This window comes from Dermacentor silvarum, chromosome 6, assembly GCF_013339745.2.
Source record: "Dermacentor silvarum isolate Dsil-2018 chromosome 6, BIME_Dsil_1.4, whole genome shotgun sequence".
Classification (NCBI taxonomy): domain Eukaryota; kingdom Metazoa; phylum Arthropoda; class Arachnida; order Ixodida; family Ixodidae; genus Dermacentor; species Dermacentor silvarum.
In genome coordinates, this window is record NC_051159.1 from 67,945,880 (window position 1) to 67,965,472 (window position 19,593).

The 19,593-nt window shown below is 49.9% G+C and overlaps 1 protein-coding gene across 1 annotated transcript in view; it reads right to left on the reverse strand.

Moving 5' to 3' along the window:
- The window catches only part of LOC119455058 (uncharacterized), a 178,423-nt gene that overhangs the window by 45,326 nt on the left and 113,504 nt on the right, over positions 1 to 19,593 (reverse strand). The window contains exon 4 of the mRNA XM_049669032.1: positions 5,832 to 5,900. Within this exon, the coding sequence (XP_049524989.1) occupies positions 5,832 to 5,900 (69 nt within the window). The remainder of the gene's footprint in view (positions 1 to 5,831; positions 5,901 to 19,593) is intronic.

The following is a 19,593-nucleotide window of genomic DNA, read 5'->3' on the forward strand; positions in this document are numbered from 1 at the left end:
CAAAAAGATTTATAAGTTTCACGATGATAATTATAAACAAGTCAATATAATTACTGAAGCGGGAGGAAGCTATGCGAAGACTCCAACATTGCCAGTCTTGCACCACGTTTTTAGCCGTCACGCGTTGTTTCCTGTAACTGTGCATGATTTCCGCGAAACAATTTTGACATTTATGGGGCCATAATGCTCATCAATGCACATATTCAGTGCAGCACAAGCGAGCACGCATTTGTGCATAAAAATTTCTTGCAATGTCTACTACACATATTATATATGAGACAACTTATATGGTGCACATATATCATTAAATATACGCATATGCAAGTGAAGGGTACCATAACATAACTTAGTTGCATCACTGATACGTAAACATAAATAGACACATCAAGAGAAAGGAGCATTTATCCGTCCTTCAGAACACTGGTTATGTACTTTCAGTTATAATATTTATTTAATATAAATACAGGCTTGTGTGCTCTCATTGAATAAGTTAGATGCCGGCACGTCGGTTGCTTATCAAGCAACGGACTGTCTAAGTTGTTCGATGCTTTCAATTTAAAGCATAACAATCACTATTTCCTTCCTCTGCCTCTAACCTCATCCGTACCGCCTACACATCGTTTAAAATTTATTCAGAAAAGTGAATAGGGCGTTAACATAAACTATCGTTGAATATTCACAGAAATTTGTCAGTTCGGTACGCATTTTAACTTACCTCTAAACGAAAGAAATAATTCTCGCAGCCAGGTATATGGGAGGTGTTATGAATCACGCCAGCGATTATACAGCCACGAGGTGTGTGAGAGAGAGAGAGCTGAAACTCCCTGCCGCGGAAGGCTTCCTTCTCGCTAAGCGTGTTCAGCCTCCCATGCTCACGTGGCGCTTTCGAATACGATAAGCTCTCCGGCGTCAGATTGCCCCGGTGTTGCGTGGTATAGAAGTGGCGCGAAACTACACAACTGCGTTCACCTCTGTGCACTCTCCTCTTCCTCCTCCCCACAACTCCACCCTCGCTCTCCACGCAGCAGTATACACGGTGCAAACCGCGCACACCGTGCGAACTTTCCGTCTCCACCCGAACTTCGCGAGGCGCTCGCGCTGTCTGGCGCTGCACGTATATAAATTAACGCGCGCGCTTTCGAATTTCAATCGGAAGCGCGGAGGGGGGGGGGAGCAACCGCTGTCGTCGACAGGTGAGCAAGGGAGACCACCCCTACCAGCCCGCCCGCCCCGCTCGCATATTGGCCGCCTGCGACGGTTCCAGCAGCTCGCTCAGCGAGAAACACCCGCCTGCTGTCGCGTATATAGCTGAACTCCCCTGCCGAGTCCGTTCTAGCTGCCACAGTTGCGTGAGAGTTCCGGGAGCCGCGTGTATACGGGGGCAAAAGTTAGTGCGTCTAAGTTTAGGAGCGTATGTTATCGGGCCGTCTATATGTACGCACACTGCGGGCGACATATAAGGCATATAACGCTACAGTTATACCTATAACGATATATATCGTTATAGGTATAGCTATATATATACATGCATCAGTGTTGGGCAGGTTGGTACGTATTTCAAGCGAACTTGAACTGGGACAACATTTCTGACGATCGTCCGTACTCTTCCTTTTTAGCTTTGTCCACGACTAAATTGGAGCTCGGAGTTTTATATTTATTAGCATGCTGCATACAGCAAAGCGTTCTTCAAAAAAGGAGCCATGTCGCTAATCGTAGAAAAAATTTGTTTTACAACTGTTAATTGATAGTCTCTGCTGTAAATACTTAGGTGTAGAGGTTTCTGGCTTCTCCTCCGTGTTCAACACACCCGCCTCCCCCCCCCCCCCCCCCCCCCTCCCACCATGATTGCCACCTGCGAAGCGAAGCTTCGTCGCGAGAATTCTCCCCGGTTGCTTCCACAGCCAGCTGCCGTGAAGGCGTGAAGTGTACCCTGCTACACAGTGGTACAGGTATATTTGCGATATTTATGTACCTACCGATAGTCAGAAATATAGTGGGGTAGTGGAGGCTCAGGGTGCAAACTTTATACGTGCAGCCGCGAGCCAGCCCTTGAGTCCGTATAGTATAGATCTAACGACGATCACGTGGGAGCGGGGCTTAATATGATTTGTCGATGTGCGGGAATGATGCTACCTTCATAGTTCATATATACGCTTTTAAGCGACCCCGCAGCGCGCTCGATGATACATTGCAACGCTACATCAGAGGAGCAGTCGCTGCTGAGGCCGCAGAAGTTAGCGCGGAATCGTTGAACAGGTAAACATGTGAACGTTTTAAAGTGCGTTGTCAACAAGAAGCAGAATATAGCGCATGTTCACCACCTCGCGACTGTTAACGGTATACATCTTGGCGTTGGACTAACGGAAAACAGGTAGCAACGCAGTAGAAGAAGTTTGAATGTATACGTAACTGTCCATTCGGTGACACTATATACGCTGCTGTGGCAAACGAATGTTACTTTAAGCTTTGTCACTTATTTTTTCTTTCGCGCAACTTTTCTTTTCCTTTTCAACGTGCACGTGTAACTCTAACTCATAACAATGCTATATGGCCAATTAATATATATAACGTTGGCGCCACGCTTCCCGTGATGTCTTGGTGGCGCGCTGTCGATGTTAAGGACGCACGCGGAATGCATCACCGGCATGTGCGCGTATAAATATGCTCTGTTGCAATTCAAAGCAGCGCTGCTTTCTTGTTTTCTGGATGCCTCTGGCGCAATATATGCGACGCAAAAATAAAGCGCCCGAGCGGTGAAGCAACCGGCCTCGACCGAGCCGCGCTCCATCTTTTTTCAGCGTCACCCGGGCCTATTATTTTTCGTTCCATCTGACGGCCGAGGCAAGATTAAAGGCAATTAATCATGGTAATCTCCGGCGAAGAGGTCGCAAGCCAGGCAAGGCAGGCAGGCACGGCCGCGCGCTCCGCTTGTGCGCGCGCCCATGCATCTCCGTCGCTCGGACGCGAGATGGCAGCAAAAAAAAAAAAAAAAAAATGAAAGAAACAACCAAACAAACAAACAAAAAGAAATGCTTCTCGTTTGTTGCTTTCTTTTCCCCGAGAAATCGATTTCCACCTGCCGAGTTCGAATGTTGCCACCCTACCCCGGGAAGGCCATTTGTAAAGCGCGCTGACAGTCGGCGCTGCGTATAAGGACGGAACAGCTATAGGCGCGCGCTTGCGTGTGCCTCATGCTGCGCGCGTTCCCTGCGAAAAAAACCGCGCGGGACAAGCTCACCGCGGCGCGCACCGGTGCTGCCGCTGCATGTATAGTACAGGCTGCGAGCCGCAACCCGAGTGGTACTCGGACGCGCGTATAATTGTATACGCGCTTTCCCAGCCGACTGTGCGCGCCTGCTTTGCATAAAGAATTCAGAACCGCGCGCGCTCGCTGCCGGAGCGCCCAACACTCGCGAAAAAAGAAAGAAGGACGCGGACGGAGACCGATGGCTCCAGACCGCTCTACCTCGACGGGGGGTAACGTGTGTAGTGCCTCTCTACATATGTATACGTGGCTCTAGCCGATACGCGGGCGTTCCTTCCATATGGGTGGACTTAACTCGTGCTGTATATACAAAAACGCCGTATACGTGAAACACGTGTCGGCATGCGTTATCTGAAAGAGCGTACGTTATCTGAAACCACTGTCGAAACGTCGCCGCGAGCGTGCTCGTACAATGTACGCACACGACTGCGTACAAAGAGAGGCGACAGAGGTGCTGAAGAAGTATCCGCCTCCTGCAAGTATAGCTTCTTCAAGGCGGTGCTCGTTAGCGTGCGCAGGGGCTTCAACTTTGGTATATATTATAGTAACACGAAAACCAACTGCTGTAAGTGACATAATGCGCGTCACGTTTCAAACTACCAATGATTTTCTTTCTAAAGGGCGGGTAGCTCTCAGATGCAGCCATGCAGGGAAGCCTGATAACTCGACTAATTACCCCCCTATTTTAGGATGCAGGGCTTGCCAACAAGTTTAGCTTCCCACAAGTAGCCGGTATATTGGTACCCGTAAAGGACGACAATAGTACGATACACGTTGCAAAGACCTGGTTTAAAGGGGCGCGCCCTGCAAATGGAGCTCTACAGCAATAATCTAACCTAAGTAAACTAAATTTAACTAGACTGCGCATTGTCGCTAGATCTTGAAAGGCTAGCGGGAGGTATACAATAAGAAAGAGCTGGCCTACTTAGAATGGAACGAAACCCAAAGTACGTCGCATGCAGGTTGAGAAGCGTAACAAGTATTTTCTTCATGATAAACACGTATTAGATACATTGACATGGAAGACTAGGACTTTACTAGATGAAGCTGCTAGCGACGGGTAGTGCTGCTGTGTTCAAAGAGAACGCACTAGAAACGTTATTAAGTTACACGATCATCCTTTGCCGAAGAAGAAAGTATTAGAAAGGATATCTACAAGAAATTTTCGTCGCTGCCCATTTATCACATTCAGCAACACAACGAGAACAGACTGCAGTAAACGTTTCGCGCAGTTCAAGCGAACAAAAGCCAGGAATGTTACAAACCCCGGCTATACTATAGTCTAAAACTGCGCATTGGGCGGTTTCCTATATACGACACACATTTTTTTTTTTTTTTTTTTTTAGGTGCGAAACCATATCGTCTCTCCGTGCCACAAAGCTTTCGCTACAGAAGTTTCACGTGCGCACAAAACTCTATACATACTTCGACGCGCATCCCAGCTGAAACGTATACAACTCTGAATGCCGCACAGGAATGTGTATACTTTGAGCAAAGGAACTTCAAAGCACCGCGGCCGCGAGTAGCGGCAAAACCACCCGCCCGCAGAGCTAAAGGGAGACACAAGAGAATGTTTGTCCGAATTCTTCTGAAACGCGGCTACAGACAGCGATACATACCGCGAGGGGAAAAATAAAATGAATAAAGAAAGCAATAAAGAAGGAACGCTTCAAACTAAACGAGCTCGACGACAAAACTAATTTCCTGCGCCATTTAAAATTACGTTTACCCCGTTCTGCGAGTTACATATACACGCAGGGCTGCTCTGCGGCGAGCAGGATCTGTTCTCTCGTGTATGTGCACGGTGAGCGTTCGTCGTGCCCAATGCGCGGGAATACGGAGGACTGAAGCGGAAAATCAATTTCCTTTGTTTCAACCCACAGAAGCGCGGCGCGGAATGGGAGGGGGGGTGGGGAGTGGGGGGAAGGGGGGAGAAGGGGGTTGTGCAAAGCGAGGTTTGTTTAGATCTCATGCTTCCCACACGTTTGAGCGCGGTGAAAGGGGAGACGTCGCAAGGGAAGGGGTGATACGTAGGGGAGAGGGGGAGAATGCGATAGCCTGGTGGTAGCATAGAGAGATTCGAATCCTCTGTCGCCAGCGGCGTTGCTATACGTATCAAAGCAGGATTTCGTTACCTGTAAACGCCGTTCTTCCAAGAGGTGAATGAATTGTAGCCGCTGCTCTCAGTGTGAGCGCCATTTAATAAATGGCTTCCTGTAAGCGGCCTATACCTTTGCCACACAGCAGCACAAAGGCGAGAGTCAAGCTCTTTCAGATTCACGAAAGGCGCGCAGCATAATGACGTCGACGCAAAATATGAGGTTATTATCATACATAATAGTATCATATTTTATTATAATTCACTTCTGAGGTTTCCGTGGGTGCGGCGGAGAATTAATCCGTTTTGCAGTACATCTTCATTCTCAGCTATAGTTCTACAGGATGCGTCCTCGAAATCCGTCACTTATGGCCGATTATGATACGCCGTTCCATCAGTGTGAAGATATGAGACGTCGTGCTGATACGAAGATAGAATAGGCAGAGAGAGCAAGTGTATAGTACTTACCTTGGCATTCAGAAGACATCCACCTCTTTGCAGGCAATGTGGCCTCCTCCTCAGGATAAGTGTTGGACACTGGCTAAAACAGAATGAAAGTCTCGCTTCAGTAAAGTACAAAGCGAACATGATTACTCTTAATAAACGAATAGTGGTAAATACATTCCTGTTTTAAATAGCGTCCGAATAAGCCACATACTTTCTGTGTGGTGCAATATACCCAAAACTACAGCGGTGAAGATTTCGGTTCGGATGCATCCCTTAGACAGAGGGCACTTCTGCCTCATAATTACATATGCGGGATGCCATGCATCAAATAGAAAAGAACGATAACCTTGAAACTTATTAGAGATTTTAAAATACCTTGAGAGATGCTGAACCTTTTTGACATTTATTTACACTTGCTCAGATATATGCATCGCTTCTTGCGACCCTTGTGACAACAAAGTGCGCATGATCCCAGAGGTGTGTTCTTGTATCTTCATCGTTCATTGCATGTTCTTAGATTATGGCGTATGGCATATTTTGGTGGTCTCCATGGTCTCCGTGTATTGTTTTGTTTTTGTTCTGCTTTTTCACGCGCTAGAAAAGTTGTTCGACATAATCAGGGCAAGACGCTGCCTCACGAGTTACCACGGAATTTAGGCAAGCAAACAAGTTCTTTTTTTTCTGTTTATCCTATATAAACCTCATGTGATGCAAGGCGCTGTCGCGTTACAAATGCCCCCCCCCCCCCCCCCCCCCCCCAGCAATCTCGCCCTTGTTGCCCAAAGAAACTTAAATCAACCCCCACGAAGCCGCACACTATACGTGCTCCATGCGCACATACAGCGCACGTGACGTTTGCCTGCATTACACGGGCAGCCTCGTATGCGAGCTTCCAGAAGAGCCGCGCATGCGCAAAGGGGTCGCGTTCTAGCCAAAGGAGGAGGCGCCCGGCGCTGCTCTATGCGCATGCGTCAGCGGGCGGTTTTCATTCCCGAGAGGATCGCCGTAAGCACATGCACACATACGCGATGATGTTGAACGTTGTCGTCGTCGAGACCCACAATGCGCACCCGCAACTGGCCTTTGTCTGCGTACTCTTGCAAGCGAGGACTCGCAGAGTATCTATCGAGCATGCGTGCTATATATTGTCTCGCTGCAGGACAAACAAATCACTGTTCGTTTTTGTTCTTTTCTCTGTGGCTCGCCGAAGGCCCACTGCTCGCGCCGAATGCGGGGTCATTTAAAATTAAAATTACGACGCCGGGTGAAGAAAAGGTCCCCCATATATATGCAGGATATATGACGGGCGCACCACGCTCGGCTCGTGTGCTTCTAGCTGTCTCTCTAGGAGGCGTTATGAAAGCGCACGCTGTGGTTTTACGCGGCGAGGACGACAAATGCGCGCGCGCGACTCGAGAATGAATATGCCCTATACGCTCTCGGCTTACGAATATGCATCGCTCGGCGGAGGCCATGGCGACAAAACAAGCATCGCGGGCAGTTACTTTTGCCTCGCTAGGCACACGCGCCGACGCCGGTATATATTCATAAGGTTCGCGCTTGTTCGTGGCGCAGCTTTAAAAAATGTAATACACGTTCGCTTCGAGATGCATCCTGGTGTCGTTGCACGGTGTCGTCCCGGCAAGAAATCCGCGTGATACACCGGCTGCATCATCCAGCGTGTATTACGCCCACTCGGAGCCAGAGACGACAACGGCCTATATGGCGTAGCCAGCGCAGTTCTGAAAACGACCACACCGCGGTTTCTTTCAACAAGTTAACAATGCGTCAAGAACGTGGGCGAAATAAGGAGGCGTGCACTCGATTTCCTGTAGAACCGTTTGCTGACCGCTTCTTTTCCATTCGCGCATGAGCGTTGTTTCTGTTTGTTGACGATTTCATTTCCCGCAAAGTTACTTTGGCTTTATCCAAATCCTGTCCCTTTTTTCTTCTCGGACCGTGAATATTACACGCACGTTCTGCTGTGAGCATTCAGATCGAGATGATGCGTGTGAAAGTGATAAGCTCAAGTATTTCATTTCATCGTCATTTTATTTCGTTATCGACGAGACTTTTATGGACATAAGCGAAAAAAAAAAACAAAAAAAAAAAACAATAATCGGCAGTGAAAAGAATACACGTTTTCTTTACGTTTTTTTTTTTTTTCGCGCGCGCGAGCTCAAAGAATATTGCACACAATGCTAGGCAAAAGCACAGGACGAAAGAACCCGCATAGGAGCAAAATATTGGAGATATTTTATGGTGATGAAATAACAGCAAAACGTCTAAAGCGTGTCGTCGGACGAGTTGGGTATAAAATAAAATACCAACCCGCAACTTCGCGGGCGGGAGAAAGGTGTGACTCCATTCGGAATAATTTTGAGCACCTGGGCTATTTTTGATAACGTGCACCCAAAGCACGGTACACGAGCGTTTTGCATTCCACCCCGTCGGAATGCGGCTGCTATCGCACATCGATATAACATTATTATTGAAGATTGCTGAAGTGCAGCGTACAGCTAGTACTCAGAGGTTGAAACGAGATACTCTGAGCGCGTGGCTGCCGGCACATTTTACTTCATCGGTGGGCATTGGAGACACCGAGCTGATGCATTTTTGTATATCTCATCGAAGCGAGAGCCCTTGCGACATGCATTCCACCTCTCACCCAGCGCTCACCGGTGGCGCCGCCTTGCGGTCTGAGTATCGCGTTTCAATCGCTCAGCACTAATTAATTAATTGTGGGGTTTTACGTGCCAAAACCAAGATATGATTATGAGGCACGCCGTAGTGGGGGACTCCGGAAATTTGGACCACCTGGGGTTTTTTTTAACGTGCACCTAAATCTAAGTACACGGGTGTTACCGCATTTCGCCCCCACCGAAATGCGGCCGCCGTGGCCGGGATTCGATCCCGCGACCTCGTGCTCAGCAAATCGCTCAGCACTGTATACATAAAAAAAAAGTATGACATGTGAGCGCAGGCGCAAAACGTATCGTACATCATGCATGCTGTACTCTTTCCTGCATGTCGCCGGTATACCTCGACCGGTCAATCAAAAGCCACCGCTTCTTGTCTCTAGCAGAAATAAAGACACACTCGAGTCAAGGAGTGGTAGCAAATAGCTTAATGATCTCACTCGCTAGTTTCCATCCTTATATGTCCATGTTGCTCAATTATAGCACGATTAGTCCACTATGCGGCAAATGACTTGCTACGAAGAAAGTATGTGCACATACAAAGCTCGTTCTGTGGAGAAATCCCTTATGGAACCCTCACTCTCAACCACTCCGTGCTTCGGAGGAGCCACATAATAGCACCTCGTTTGAAGAGTGTATGAAAACATTTGTGAAAATGATGCCGAGACAGAATCATGATTTCAGGCACTCGCGTTTCTACAACTCCCTGTGCTTAGCAAGGTCGTCCCTTCTGACAAGTGAAAATGAGGCACTATGTGTTTATCGCAAATTTCCACAAACGGGTATCTCCCAAGAAGGACCTGGATGTTATATATCAGTAGGTGAAAAAGATTTATGAGGGCTTCCCCTAAATTAGGTCATTGGAAAGCCTCGGTATTTCTGTTGCAAGAGAACGCCGTCCGTCATAAAAGGTCGGACTACACCGATGAACTATACACTGTCAATCGGCAGGATAACTGTAACCCATGTTTCCTGTTATTATTATTATTATTATTATTATTATTATTATTATTATTATTATTATTATTATTATTATTATTATTATTATTATTATTACACAGAAAAAAAGCAGGATTCTTTCCAAACCTACCAGAACGAAGCTCACAAAAATGAGCAGGCAGCACTCGCTGTTTCTATTACTTTTAGTGTTGCGTTGAATTCTTATTGAATTTTATGTTTTAATTTTTACCGAAATTGCCGCGGGCAGCCGGCCGTCAGCCAGGGTAAGCCCAAACCTCCTTCGCACCGATACCCGGCGTTCTCCCGTCGACGAAGCCGCCGCATTCCTGCAGTATACGCGGTGAGCGCGACTTAACGCTTCAGAACACGTACGAGCGTTTACGCGGACCAAGCGAAGACGCGTCGGCGCCGAGGTTAAGCGCTTGGCCGCGCAGGCGCCACCGCCGACATCGAATGAAGAAAAAGACGCGGCGGCACCTGTGAGAAGAAGAAGCCGGCGCAACAAAAAAAAAAAAAAAGAAAAAGAAGAAAAAGAAAAAAAAAACGCAACGGGCAGTGTATATGAGAGCACGTATGTGCGATGCCCATATATACATGAGGATCACCGAGGCTGCTCCTGCAGCACACGGAGCGAACCACATGGCCGACGTACACACAGAGACAGGGACGATCGAACCTTTTCCTGCTGCAGTGCCTGTATAAACATATATATAAAGGTCCTCGCGCCCCAAAGCCCCCAAATGGGATAGACAGGCGTGAATGAGGAATCGATTGCCGTAGCTCTTCTACCTCGGCGCGACCATGCCGGACCACGCGGAGGTAGATATATATATACGCGAGCCCGCGCTGCTGTGGGAAGCAAAATGAATGACCACGTGCGTGCGTGGTTGGTGCGATCGCTGGAGCGCTGCGCCGTGTTGTTGCACCGTGCGAAGGATGATACTGGCGTGACGGAAGCGGGATTAGTGCGCTGGTCCGCGCGGCTCGGCCTTTGAATTTCCGTCCGCTGTGGCCGAGAAAGCGCGTATTCTTGCCTGTTTTCATGTATACGGGAACGCACTGCAGGTTTCCAGAAAGGAAATACTGGCTTTTTAATATGCATGAGCGTGGTTACGCTGGCGCGCTTTGCATGCATGCATCTAAGGAACTGTGCGGATGACATCGGTGAGGCGTTTCGCTTTAGTTAGCTTGTTCACAAAAATCGCGCGAAATGATAAGGTTGAGCCTACAAGGTAAGTTTAGAATGGCGGCGTTCTTCTTGACGTTTAGTCCGGCTGCAAAGCAAGCACGCGCAGTATCGCGGGTGGGTTTTAGAAATGGAGAGGAGGGAAAGCTTCCTCTATACACTCGCGATGATTGTGTAACTTGCTAGACGGAGGATCTCGGAAGACAGCTGCACTTCTGCGAATAATATGCACCATGTGAATGTATACAGATCCCCACCCCAACTGTTCCTTCCGGTAACGGACCACTAATGCGCCCTTGAAGACCCTATGCCTTTCCTACTTTCCCGTATATCCTAAGAGCTATTGAGCCGTCTCTAAATGGACTAGCTTCGCGGAGCCAGAAAAGTGCACGATTCTCACATTCTCAACACGAGTGTACGTTTAACGCTCGCAGGTTCATCACAGAAGACGACGGTGTTCCGAATGACTTGGGGCAACCGAAGCGCTGCTGAAGGCGCTGCCAGCTCTACCAGCGCCACCTACGCGTCATCGGCGAGAAGACGCCGGGCGCCAGCAAAAGAAGCAACCATCAGGAGGCCATGCACCCGATCGTCACCGCTCTTCCTTCTTTTTTTCTTTTCTTGTTTTCATGTGTATTTTCTTTTTTTCGCACAACGCGGCACTTCGTTCTGCACGCAAGCCATGCTGTGGCCCGCACACGCTCGTCGGCCATGCAAGGCCGAAAAAGCGAGCATTGGCGGAACCGCAGCAGCGGGCCAATCGAAGCATGATTCCGTCCTGCCTCCCTCCCCCTTCAAGGATGGGCAGCGCATGTGTTTTCATTTCAGCGGCCCCGTATCCAGCCGTCGTCCCATGTCCCGCCAATGTCTTCTTTTTCTCTTGGCACGGGGCATTGCGTGCAACCGAGCCGCTTGACAGGAGGCGCCCGCGTCTTTGTTCTACCGCGGGCAGGTGTCCGTCTCGCCGTGGCTTGGAGCTCGCGCGCGCGCGCTTTTTCCATCACACGGCGCGCTGCTGCCGGTATAATTGTGGCGCCTGTTTCTGTTTCGGGACACTATCATTAGTCTGGGTCTCGGCGGGCCGCCGCTGCGCTAGCGCTGCTGTCCCCCGGCGCGAGCTCCCGCCCTTCTCGGGAGCGTCCTTCGTCGGCGAGCTCGGCTGCGCGGCCTTTCTTGCGCAGCGCTTCGCTCCAGAACAACGGACCAGACCGGGCAAAGCCGACGACTGTCTGTGTTCGTGGGCAATTACGGCCCATTAGCGACGTCGAGATCGCCGCTGCCGTGCCGTGCGCGGCACGCTGGGCTTCCCCTCCCCCCTTCTCTAATTTCTCGCTGAGGTTACACGCAGTCTGGACATGCGTTCGCACGTGTGCGTGCGTCGGTGCCGTTGAGGACCTGGTTCGGGGGTCCCACAGAGGTGCCTCCTCTTGCTCGGACACGGACGGACGTGGCATTCGACGGCGGCGGCGCACGGTTCCAGGGGTCGAGTCTCGATTGCCATCGTTGGCGGAAGGGTTCATGAATATGCGCACGCGCGGCTGTCCACGTTTTGATGCGGGACACGACCGAGGCTTCGCCGCGCGCATGCTCGTTCACGGATGGAACGCCGTAGTGGCGGTGGTGGTGGTGGTACTGCTCTGGAAATTGACTCGCGGAGTCCACGGTCTCTCTCTCCTTCACCGAAGGTTGTGGCGAGAAGGGGAGGGGCTGATATCGCACGGAGCGGGCGAGGTCGTGCGCGGAGATCTGCGTGGCCGCGCCTAAGGGCTAGCATTGTTGTTTCGATCTTATTGAGTCGGTTATCGACAGTTGGTCAGGTCGTGTTGGCCAGTTGTATAGGGAAGGGGGCGGAGAGGGAAGGGGGGTGCAATTATTTCTCTCGAAGCAGCTTTCCTCCCACACCCATATGCACGCATCGAGTGACCGAGGAGACCAGTGCGGCGTCGAAGGAACGTGGTGTGCGCTTGTATACGTATATGTGCCCGTGGTGCACACTGAGCTGGCGCAACAGATAAGCCTACTGTACCCAAACTACTGATCCCACGTGCTTTCCTCGAGTTGTTTGCTCTATGTTTTCCTGGTGAGCCAGCGGCAGCGATTGGCGCGCAATATACTATAAGCTTCGATTCTTGGGTCGACCTCAATGTGGCGAATATACGCTTTCCTCTCGTCACTGTACTGTTGACCGTTAATGACGCGGGATGTTGGCCGTTATCTTCGAAGAAGGACTGCGACCTTTCATTGCATGCCGTTTTACATAACGGTAAACACTGACAGACTTCCTCGCCGGGCGTCAATGGTTGGCTTGCAGCTCACCGAGTGTCTGCGCAGGCTGCACTGGAGAGATATACCTATGAGATTACAGTTAGCTATTATCTGACAGGTCTGTCTTTGTAGACAAAGCACTGGAAAGGTGATCCCTGCGATGACAAATTACAGCGACGTCCTGTAAAATGACGTAACCGCTAACGCACCAAAAGGCGTCACTCCGAGGCTGTCTTCCTTTCGCAAATTGTTCAGCGAGACCTCTATCACGTTACTTCTTCGTACACAGCCACAAGATAAACGAATCGACGTTTTTGTGTCTACTCCAGAGTTTTTGTTAGATAGAAATGACGTTGCTGCTGGTAAGTAAAGGCTAAGTCTAAGTCGATGATAACGAAACCGTGCTGCACAAGCAACAAATGTCGATTTTCTTTCCGTAGGTGAACTTTTCATCCGATCCGCTGACAAGCTGAGACAAACTGCTCCTCCTCCACACCACGGCCGCGGTGAAAATGAAGGCAACACTTCCTACTTAAGGAATTATGCGCCCGAATGGCGAAACCAATGACGTGAGTGTGGCGTCAGATTTCGCTGCGTTTTCGCGTATTTTCGTTCATGATAACTATCATGAGCGAAAAAGTCCCCCCTCAAAGATCGGAGGTGCCACGTTTATCATTCATTATTTTCGAACTGCATGTAATACGTCATTATCGATAAAAAATTAGCCACGACACAGACTCGAGTGTGTAAACGCTGCGAGTAGTTCACGATGGCACAGGAATAAAAATAATGCAAGTACACAAATGACTGAAAAACGCTAAATGCCGTCTACGAGCAACATACGTCTGCAAAGTTAAGCCCATGCACACACACAAAAAAAGACTTAAAAATAGGACCAGGAAAAAAAAGTGGGGAAATGTTTAGTCGGCACTGATTCTCTATATCGCCTCTGACGAACATCTGAGGAGTGCCTCTAGTGTTTACTAGCAAGACGGTTATAGAGCGTATTGTAAGCAATCTCGAGCCCTCTTTGGTATCGCTCTATATTCGCCTTTTCCATTCATACAAACGGCCGCAACTTGTCGACATCCCCCCCTGTTAGTATTCCAAAAGCGTAACTTCCAATTCCAACCCAGCCTTACTTAGTGCATATCTTTACTGTTTCTGTAGCTTAATGGTTGTCTTACGTGTCACATTAAAACCTCAGAATGAGTCGTGTTTGTCTTGGAAAACAAGCAGACGCTTTCAGCAGACGCAGAGCCGTACGGGACTCATCAGTGAACACACACACGCACGCCGTGTATAATATAGGGACCCAGCACTCACATACACCGCAACGGAGTGGTCCTCGGCGCCGGGCATAATGGCGCGGTGCGGGCGGCGGCCGCAGGAGTCACATAAATCAGTCGTCCGGCACGCTGCAGCAGAGCCGGCTTCTGGGCGTACGCAGGTGGAGAGTCGAGGAGGGGGGAGCGAAGCAGTTCGGCGTAGGCTGACGAATATCGTAAATGCCCCTAATGAGCGCTCGGCTTCGTCCTTTTGTCTCTGCGGACATTCGTTTCCACGCCTCTGGGCTGTTCCGTTTCGCTCTTCCCTTTCCTTCGACGGCGTATATATAAACGCGAAAGAGATGCAGCTCGCCGAAAAAAAAAAAAAAAAAAAAAGAACTGCATATAGCAGCAAGAAGGGGGTTGAAAGCTGGGGCAAAAGACGCATGTGGACAGGCGTCCCTTCGTCGATGGAAGACGCAGCGTTCGGCGGCGCGCGGCGACGATTTCATCTCCATTGACGTCATACGGAACCTCACGGCGACGGCGACGGCGACGGCAACGGCGACGGCGACGGCGACGGCGACGCCGACGGCAGAAATCTGCTTTGGAGTGTCCATATAATTGCTATCGCAATAAAAAGAAAAAAAAGTTGTCGCAGTTTCACCTGAAAGGTGAAGCATCAATTGCGATAGCAAATTTGTAGAGAGATATACGGAGTAATGATATTAGCTTTATCAGCTGTATAAACTTGGACATGCAGCAGCGCCGGCAACGCGCCGAACTGTTGTCGACGCCGTCGGCATTTTGCCCACGTTCGCTCAAAATGCGTGCGGCGTTGGTGACTGTTGCCGGAGCCTCTGATATAAATAGGCACTTGGTGCCGCAGCTAAACGTCGCCTCCCTTCCCTCCCCCTTCCCCCCCTCCCCCACGGCCTCTCGCGCATCGGAAGAAGGCGCGTTTGCTCTACATATATGGTGATTGTAAAGGAGGAAAGAGACGCCTACTTCTGCAGCCCTTAAGGAAGCACGGCGCAGAACGCGCGTTTGTTTGGAAAGCTGAGGCAAAAGACGCATGTGGACAGGCGTCCCTTGGTCGATGGAAGACGGTAAAAAAGAACTCTTCGGGCTTCTTTTTACCGAGAATCACGCATCCGCTGACAATAATGAGTCGGCCTGGCTGATTTATTACCGGTTTCTTTCTTCAAGTGAGCGGCGCGAAATTTTGGAGTGGCGGACGTCTTTGTTATCTGTTTTCAACGTCTTCCAGACTGCATTTCAAGAAGCCGCCAGATGCGTCGTACTGCGCTACGCGACGTCGTCTGAAAACTTAAGGTTGGTACGTGGCTCGCGTTCTTATTTTTCTTGCTCCTTCGTGGACAAAAAAAAAAAAAGCATATTCAGGGGGTTCTATGCCCGTTATTGTTTTCCAGTCGGTTTTGCTCAAGGTTAATTATTTTTCTCCCTTTCCTTCTTTTTTCTTTTCGCAGACATTGGGACTCTCAAGCAACTTCTGTCTGCCCAAAATGGCGTGTTACTGGCCGGCGCACCCCATTCATTCATATTTATCCACCTCTCAGACAATTACGTTTACGGCAGAAAAATGACGTAAACGCGCGAAACAAATGCATCACCGAAGACCGGTCCATCGCAGTGAGGCCTTGCTCCGCAGCGAACTATCAGGAAAGAGCGAAGCCTTATCACGCTTCAGCACAGAAAAGTATTTGCTGAAATGCAGTTGTTGAAATGGGAATTGTTCTTGAGAAAAAGAAAAGTACACATTTAGTATCGCGATGTTACGAGTACGACTATTGGAACCAATGTGGAACACTCAGCGTCGGCAATTAACGTCTTCAATTCTCTCAGTGGGACCCACGCCTATAGAAACTTCATTTCTATTCATGCTCCCAACTCAAAGTCTGTGCGATTGAGAAATTAACGCATGAGGAAGAGAAGGTTTGTTGCTACAGTTGGAATGCATCGAGAACATTTATGTACGAAGCCAAAACAAACCATCCACTACTATAGTTCTTTCCAATAAGGTCTGGATGCGAGCTATAGTCGGGAACATGTATGAAAGGAACAACGCGAAAGAAGAGTCAGACTTTTCGTTAACACACACAGAGAGCACTGTTCCTGTGTTCTTTTTTTTTTTTTTTTTTTTTTGTCGCTGCATCAATTTGCTGCACCTAACCTTCCTCCTTCCACGGACACGCAAACTATATAGAAGCGGTGCCGCATTAACACTGAGCTCATACGTACAACACCTAATTGAAGCAGAACAAAGAGGCACATTATAACAACGACTCCAAAGCAATCTACGCAAGTAGAGAAACATTGTCCGTGTCAGTGCTTCGCGGATTAAGAATCATTCGCGGCTGTCTGAAATATTGTTGTGTCGTCATATACAAAGCCGGCGGCATCAAAGCGCGCTGCACCATGGAGATGTTTGAGAGCGTTGCCGACCCACTGGCTCACAGTCGGCTCCAAAACACTCCAAAATACGCAACAACTCGGCGGCCAAGCAGCTAGGGACCCGGTCCCCGGAGAACTTGGACTGCGTCCCGGGTCCGAAATGCAGATGCGGCAACGCGCTTCGCCCTTATACTGTATACACGACACAGCCGCGCGGCCCCCCGCAGCCCTCCTCGATGCTCTTGCTCGCTGGCTGGGCCGACATGCGCGCTCGGCGGAGTCCAATCAGAAAAGGTGGCGCCCGCTCTTTTTCCGCTCCCATTGGGAAGAGCGTCTCGGGCGTCATCAATCATGGCGGCGGGGGTGAGGTTCGCCGGCGCGGCTCGGGAGAGCGAGCGGTGCACCCTCTCGGCGGAACGAACCAGTCGCACAGCTCACACACGGTGCGTTTTCTGCATGCAACGCTTGCCTTAGCAGCAGCCCTCCCGCCTGTATATGCCGGGACGCTCGCGAGTACGGCATGCGTTTTGACAGCCCTGGACTCTTTCGGGGGTCATGGCAAAAGGACGCAGCGCCTTTTCAGGTGTATAGCAGCAGCAAGAAAGCACAGCCCGTGACCAGATATCGCTTGTTCACCCCCCCTTCTTGGCTTTGCGCTAGAGGGTCGCCGCCTTGACCACCCTTGGGCACCGGGAGCATCGCACGACGTGGCCCACAGAAGCAGCAAGCAAGCCATGGGTGACTCTTGGGTGCCCGCGCCGTCGCCGCATGGGTGCGACAAGCCGGCGGCGCGGCCCAGCCTGCAACGTGACGAATCGGCGTCGCGGCCGAGCCACGTTTGGCGTGATCCTTCATCCTTTCGCCTTCCCTTAGTTTTTTTGCTCGCGACAGAGCGTCGCCGTCCGGCTTGCATTCGAGCTTCGGCATCGGGAGGCGATCCGGACGCCTACGTTGGGATGGGCCCTTGCTTGCGCGCGGGGCGGCGTCCCGCGGTGAGCAGTGCGCAGGTATACAAGCATATATACACGCGCACGCCTTTTATGAGTTATGACACCTGTCCGGCCTGCTTTCGAGAGGCGGCGGTGAAGGAGGAAATGAAGGCGGTATGGCGTAGTCGCCTATGCAGGTATAAAATGGGAGGTCGACCCCCCCGGAGGAAGGTACGAAAAACAGAAACGAACGGTGAAACCTATTTCGGCCCGTTGCTTGTCATCAACGCCATCTGTTATTCTCATAGTCGAATACTGTATTTTATTATTATCGTTGCATTTTTTTTTTAATGTTCGGTGTTTCACGCTCCTTCAGGCTCGTCTCGAATATGAGTTCGGCCGAGTTTCAAGACCTGGCGTCGGGAAAAAAAAAAAACTGAAGTCGCACGGAAATTAAAACAAATAAGCAAGCGAACGCGCACGGCACGTGCAACGCAAAGCATCAGACGTCGACCCCGCACCGCTGAGAGGTGAAGGATTACGTGGGGAGGATGCTCCCTCCCTATACGGACGTCTGGGTTGTCATCTGCCCACGCATCACTTCTAAGCGGCCGGGTTGTCCTCGCTGGAGCGTGTTCGACTCCGACAAACGCGGAAAACTCGCGAAGATGTATTTTTATTTCAGGCTTACTCTTCGGGTTCGTCGGAATTTCCCGAACGTACGTCGCTGCCTTCTTTTGACATGAACATGCCTTGCCAGTTTCTTCTTTTATATTTCCGTCGTGAAGGAAAAAGCAAATGTGCCGTCTACTGAATCCTTACGGTTCTTGTTTGTTTGTTTGTTTGTTTGTTTTTTTACAGTTACTTGAGCACAAGCCAGCGCTCACTATCCGACTGTCAGGACTGTAGCTCCTCTTCGAAACCCTTTGACAAATGTTAGGCGGGGAGAAAAAAAAAAAAACATCTTTTTTTTTCCTGCCTACGCCGCGATCTTCGTAGAGACGGAAGAAAAAAAAAACGCTCTCGGGTCAGCAGACGGGACGGGGAGACTTCAGAAGAAAGCCAGTTTTTTTACGAACCCTTGGCCCATTTGACAATAGGATTCTCCCCTGTGGTGTCCCGCTGCAGCGCTTGTCGATGGCACTGAGGGGTCCCGCACCACGTGACCGCTTGTCTCAAGCTGGCTTGCTTGGCAGAAGGCCTGGAGCTCTTAGGGCTAAAACGTGCCACAAGGAGCGACACTTTTTCAATCCCTTCTGACACCGCGGTTACCGCGTGAGTCGGCGGAGTGCTGGTACGGCGTAGAGAGAGTGAAAAAAAAATAAAATAAAAAAGAAGTTAGGAAACACACAGAAATAAATTTGCAACACGTGAAGCTGCATCGCCCATCCGTCTTCACATGCGCTTCGTTTTTTTCTCTATTGTCACATACGTTTCTTTGTCTGGAACATGTTTGGGCTGTGGCTGTGCGGGCGGAAGCACAGACTCAGGCGGCCGATAGATGCCGTCTGCTTGAGCATGTGATTGGTCGTTCACGGCTGGGTCAGACGTGCTTAGGCAGAGCGCATTCCACGGGAATGGTTCAGGTGGAAAGACGACTTCGAGTGCATCAGCCACAAGAACTGTACGCCGCGACGTTTTTCGGCAACGGATTTATATCGTTCCCTCTCGTCGGCGGCGATAACAGGTGAGTCTCACGAGCTGTCGTTGAACAATTCACTGGTATTGTGGTATAGCCGCAGCAATTATCCCGTGCCGTCCTTGGTTATAACGGCCATAGACATAAGTTCTGCGGTTTCAGTGATCTTAAAAGTGTTGTACTTGGCTGTAACAATGGTAAGCAGGTTCGTGGTTTCAGGTGATTTATGAAGTCAGTTGTAAGTAGGGACCGGACGAAGAAAACTTCATCGATACACCAATGGCGTGAAATGCTCGTTTGTACATCGTTAGACATGAATGACGTACAATCTAGAAATGATTTTTATTTTGAATATTATTTTTTTGTAAGCAGACCGCAGCGCTATAAAGAGGTGACTCATACTCCAACTTCCAACAACCAGC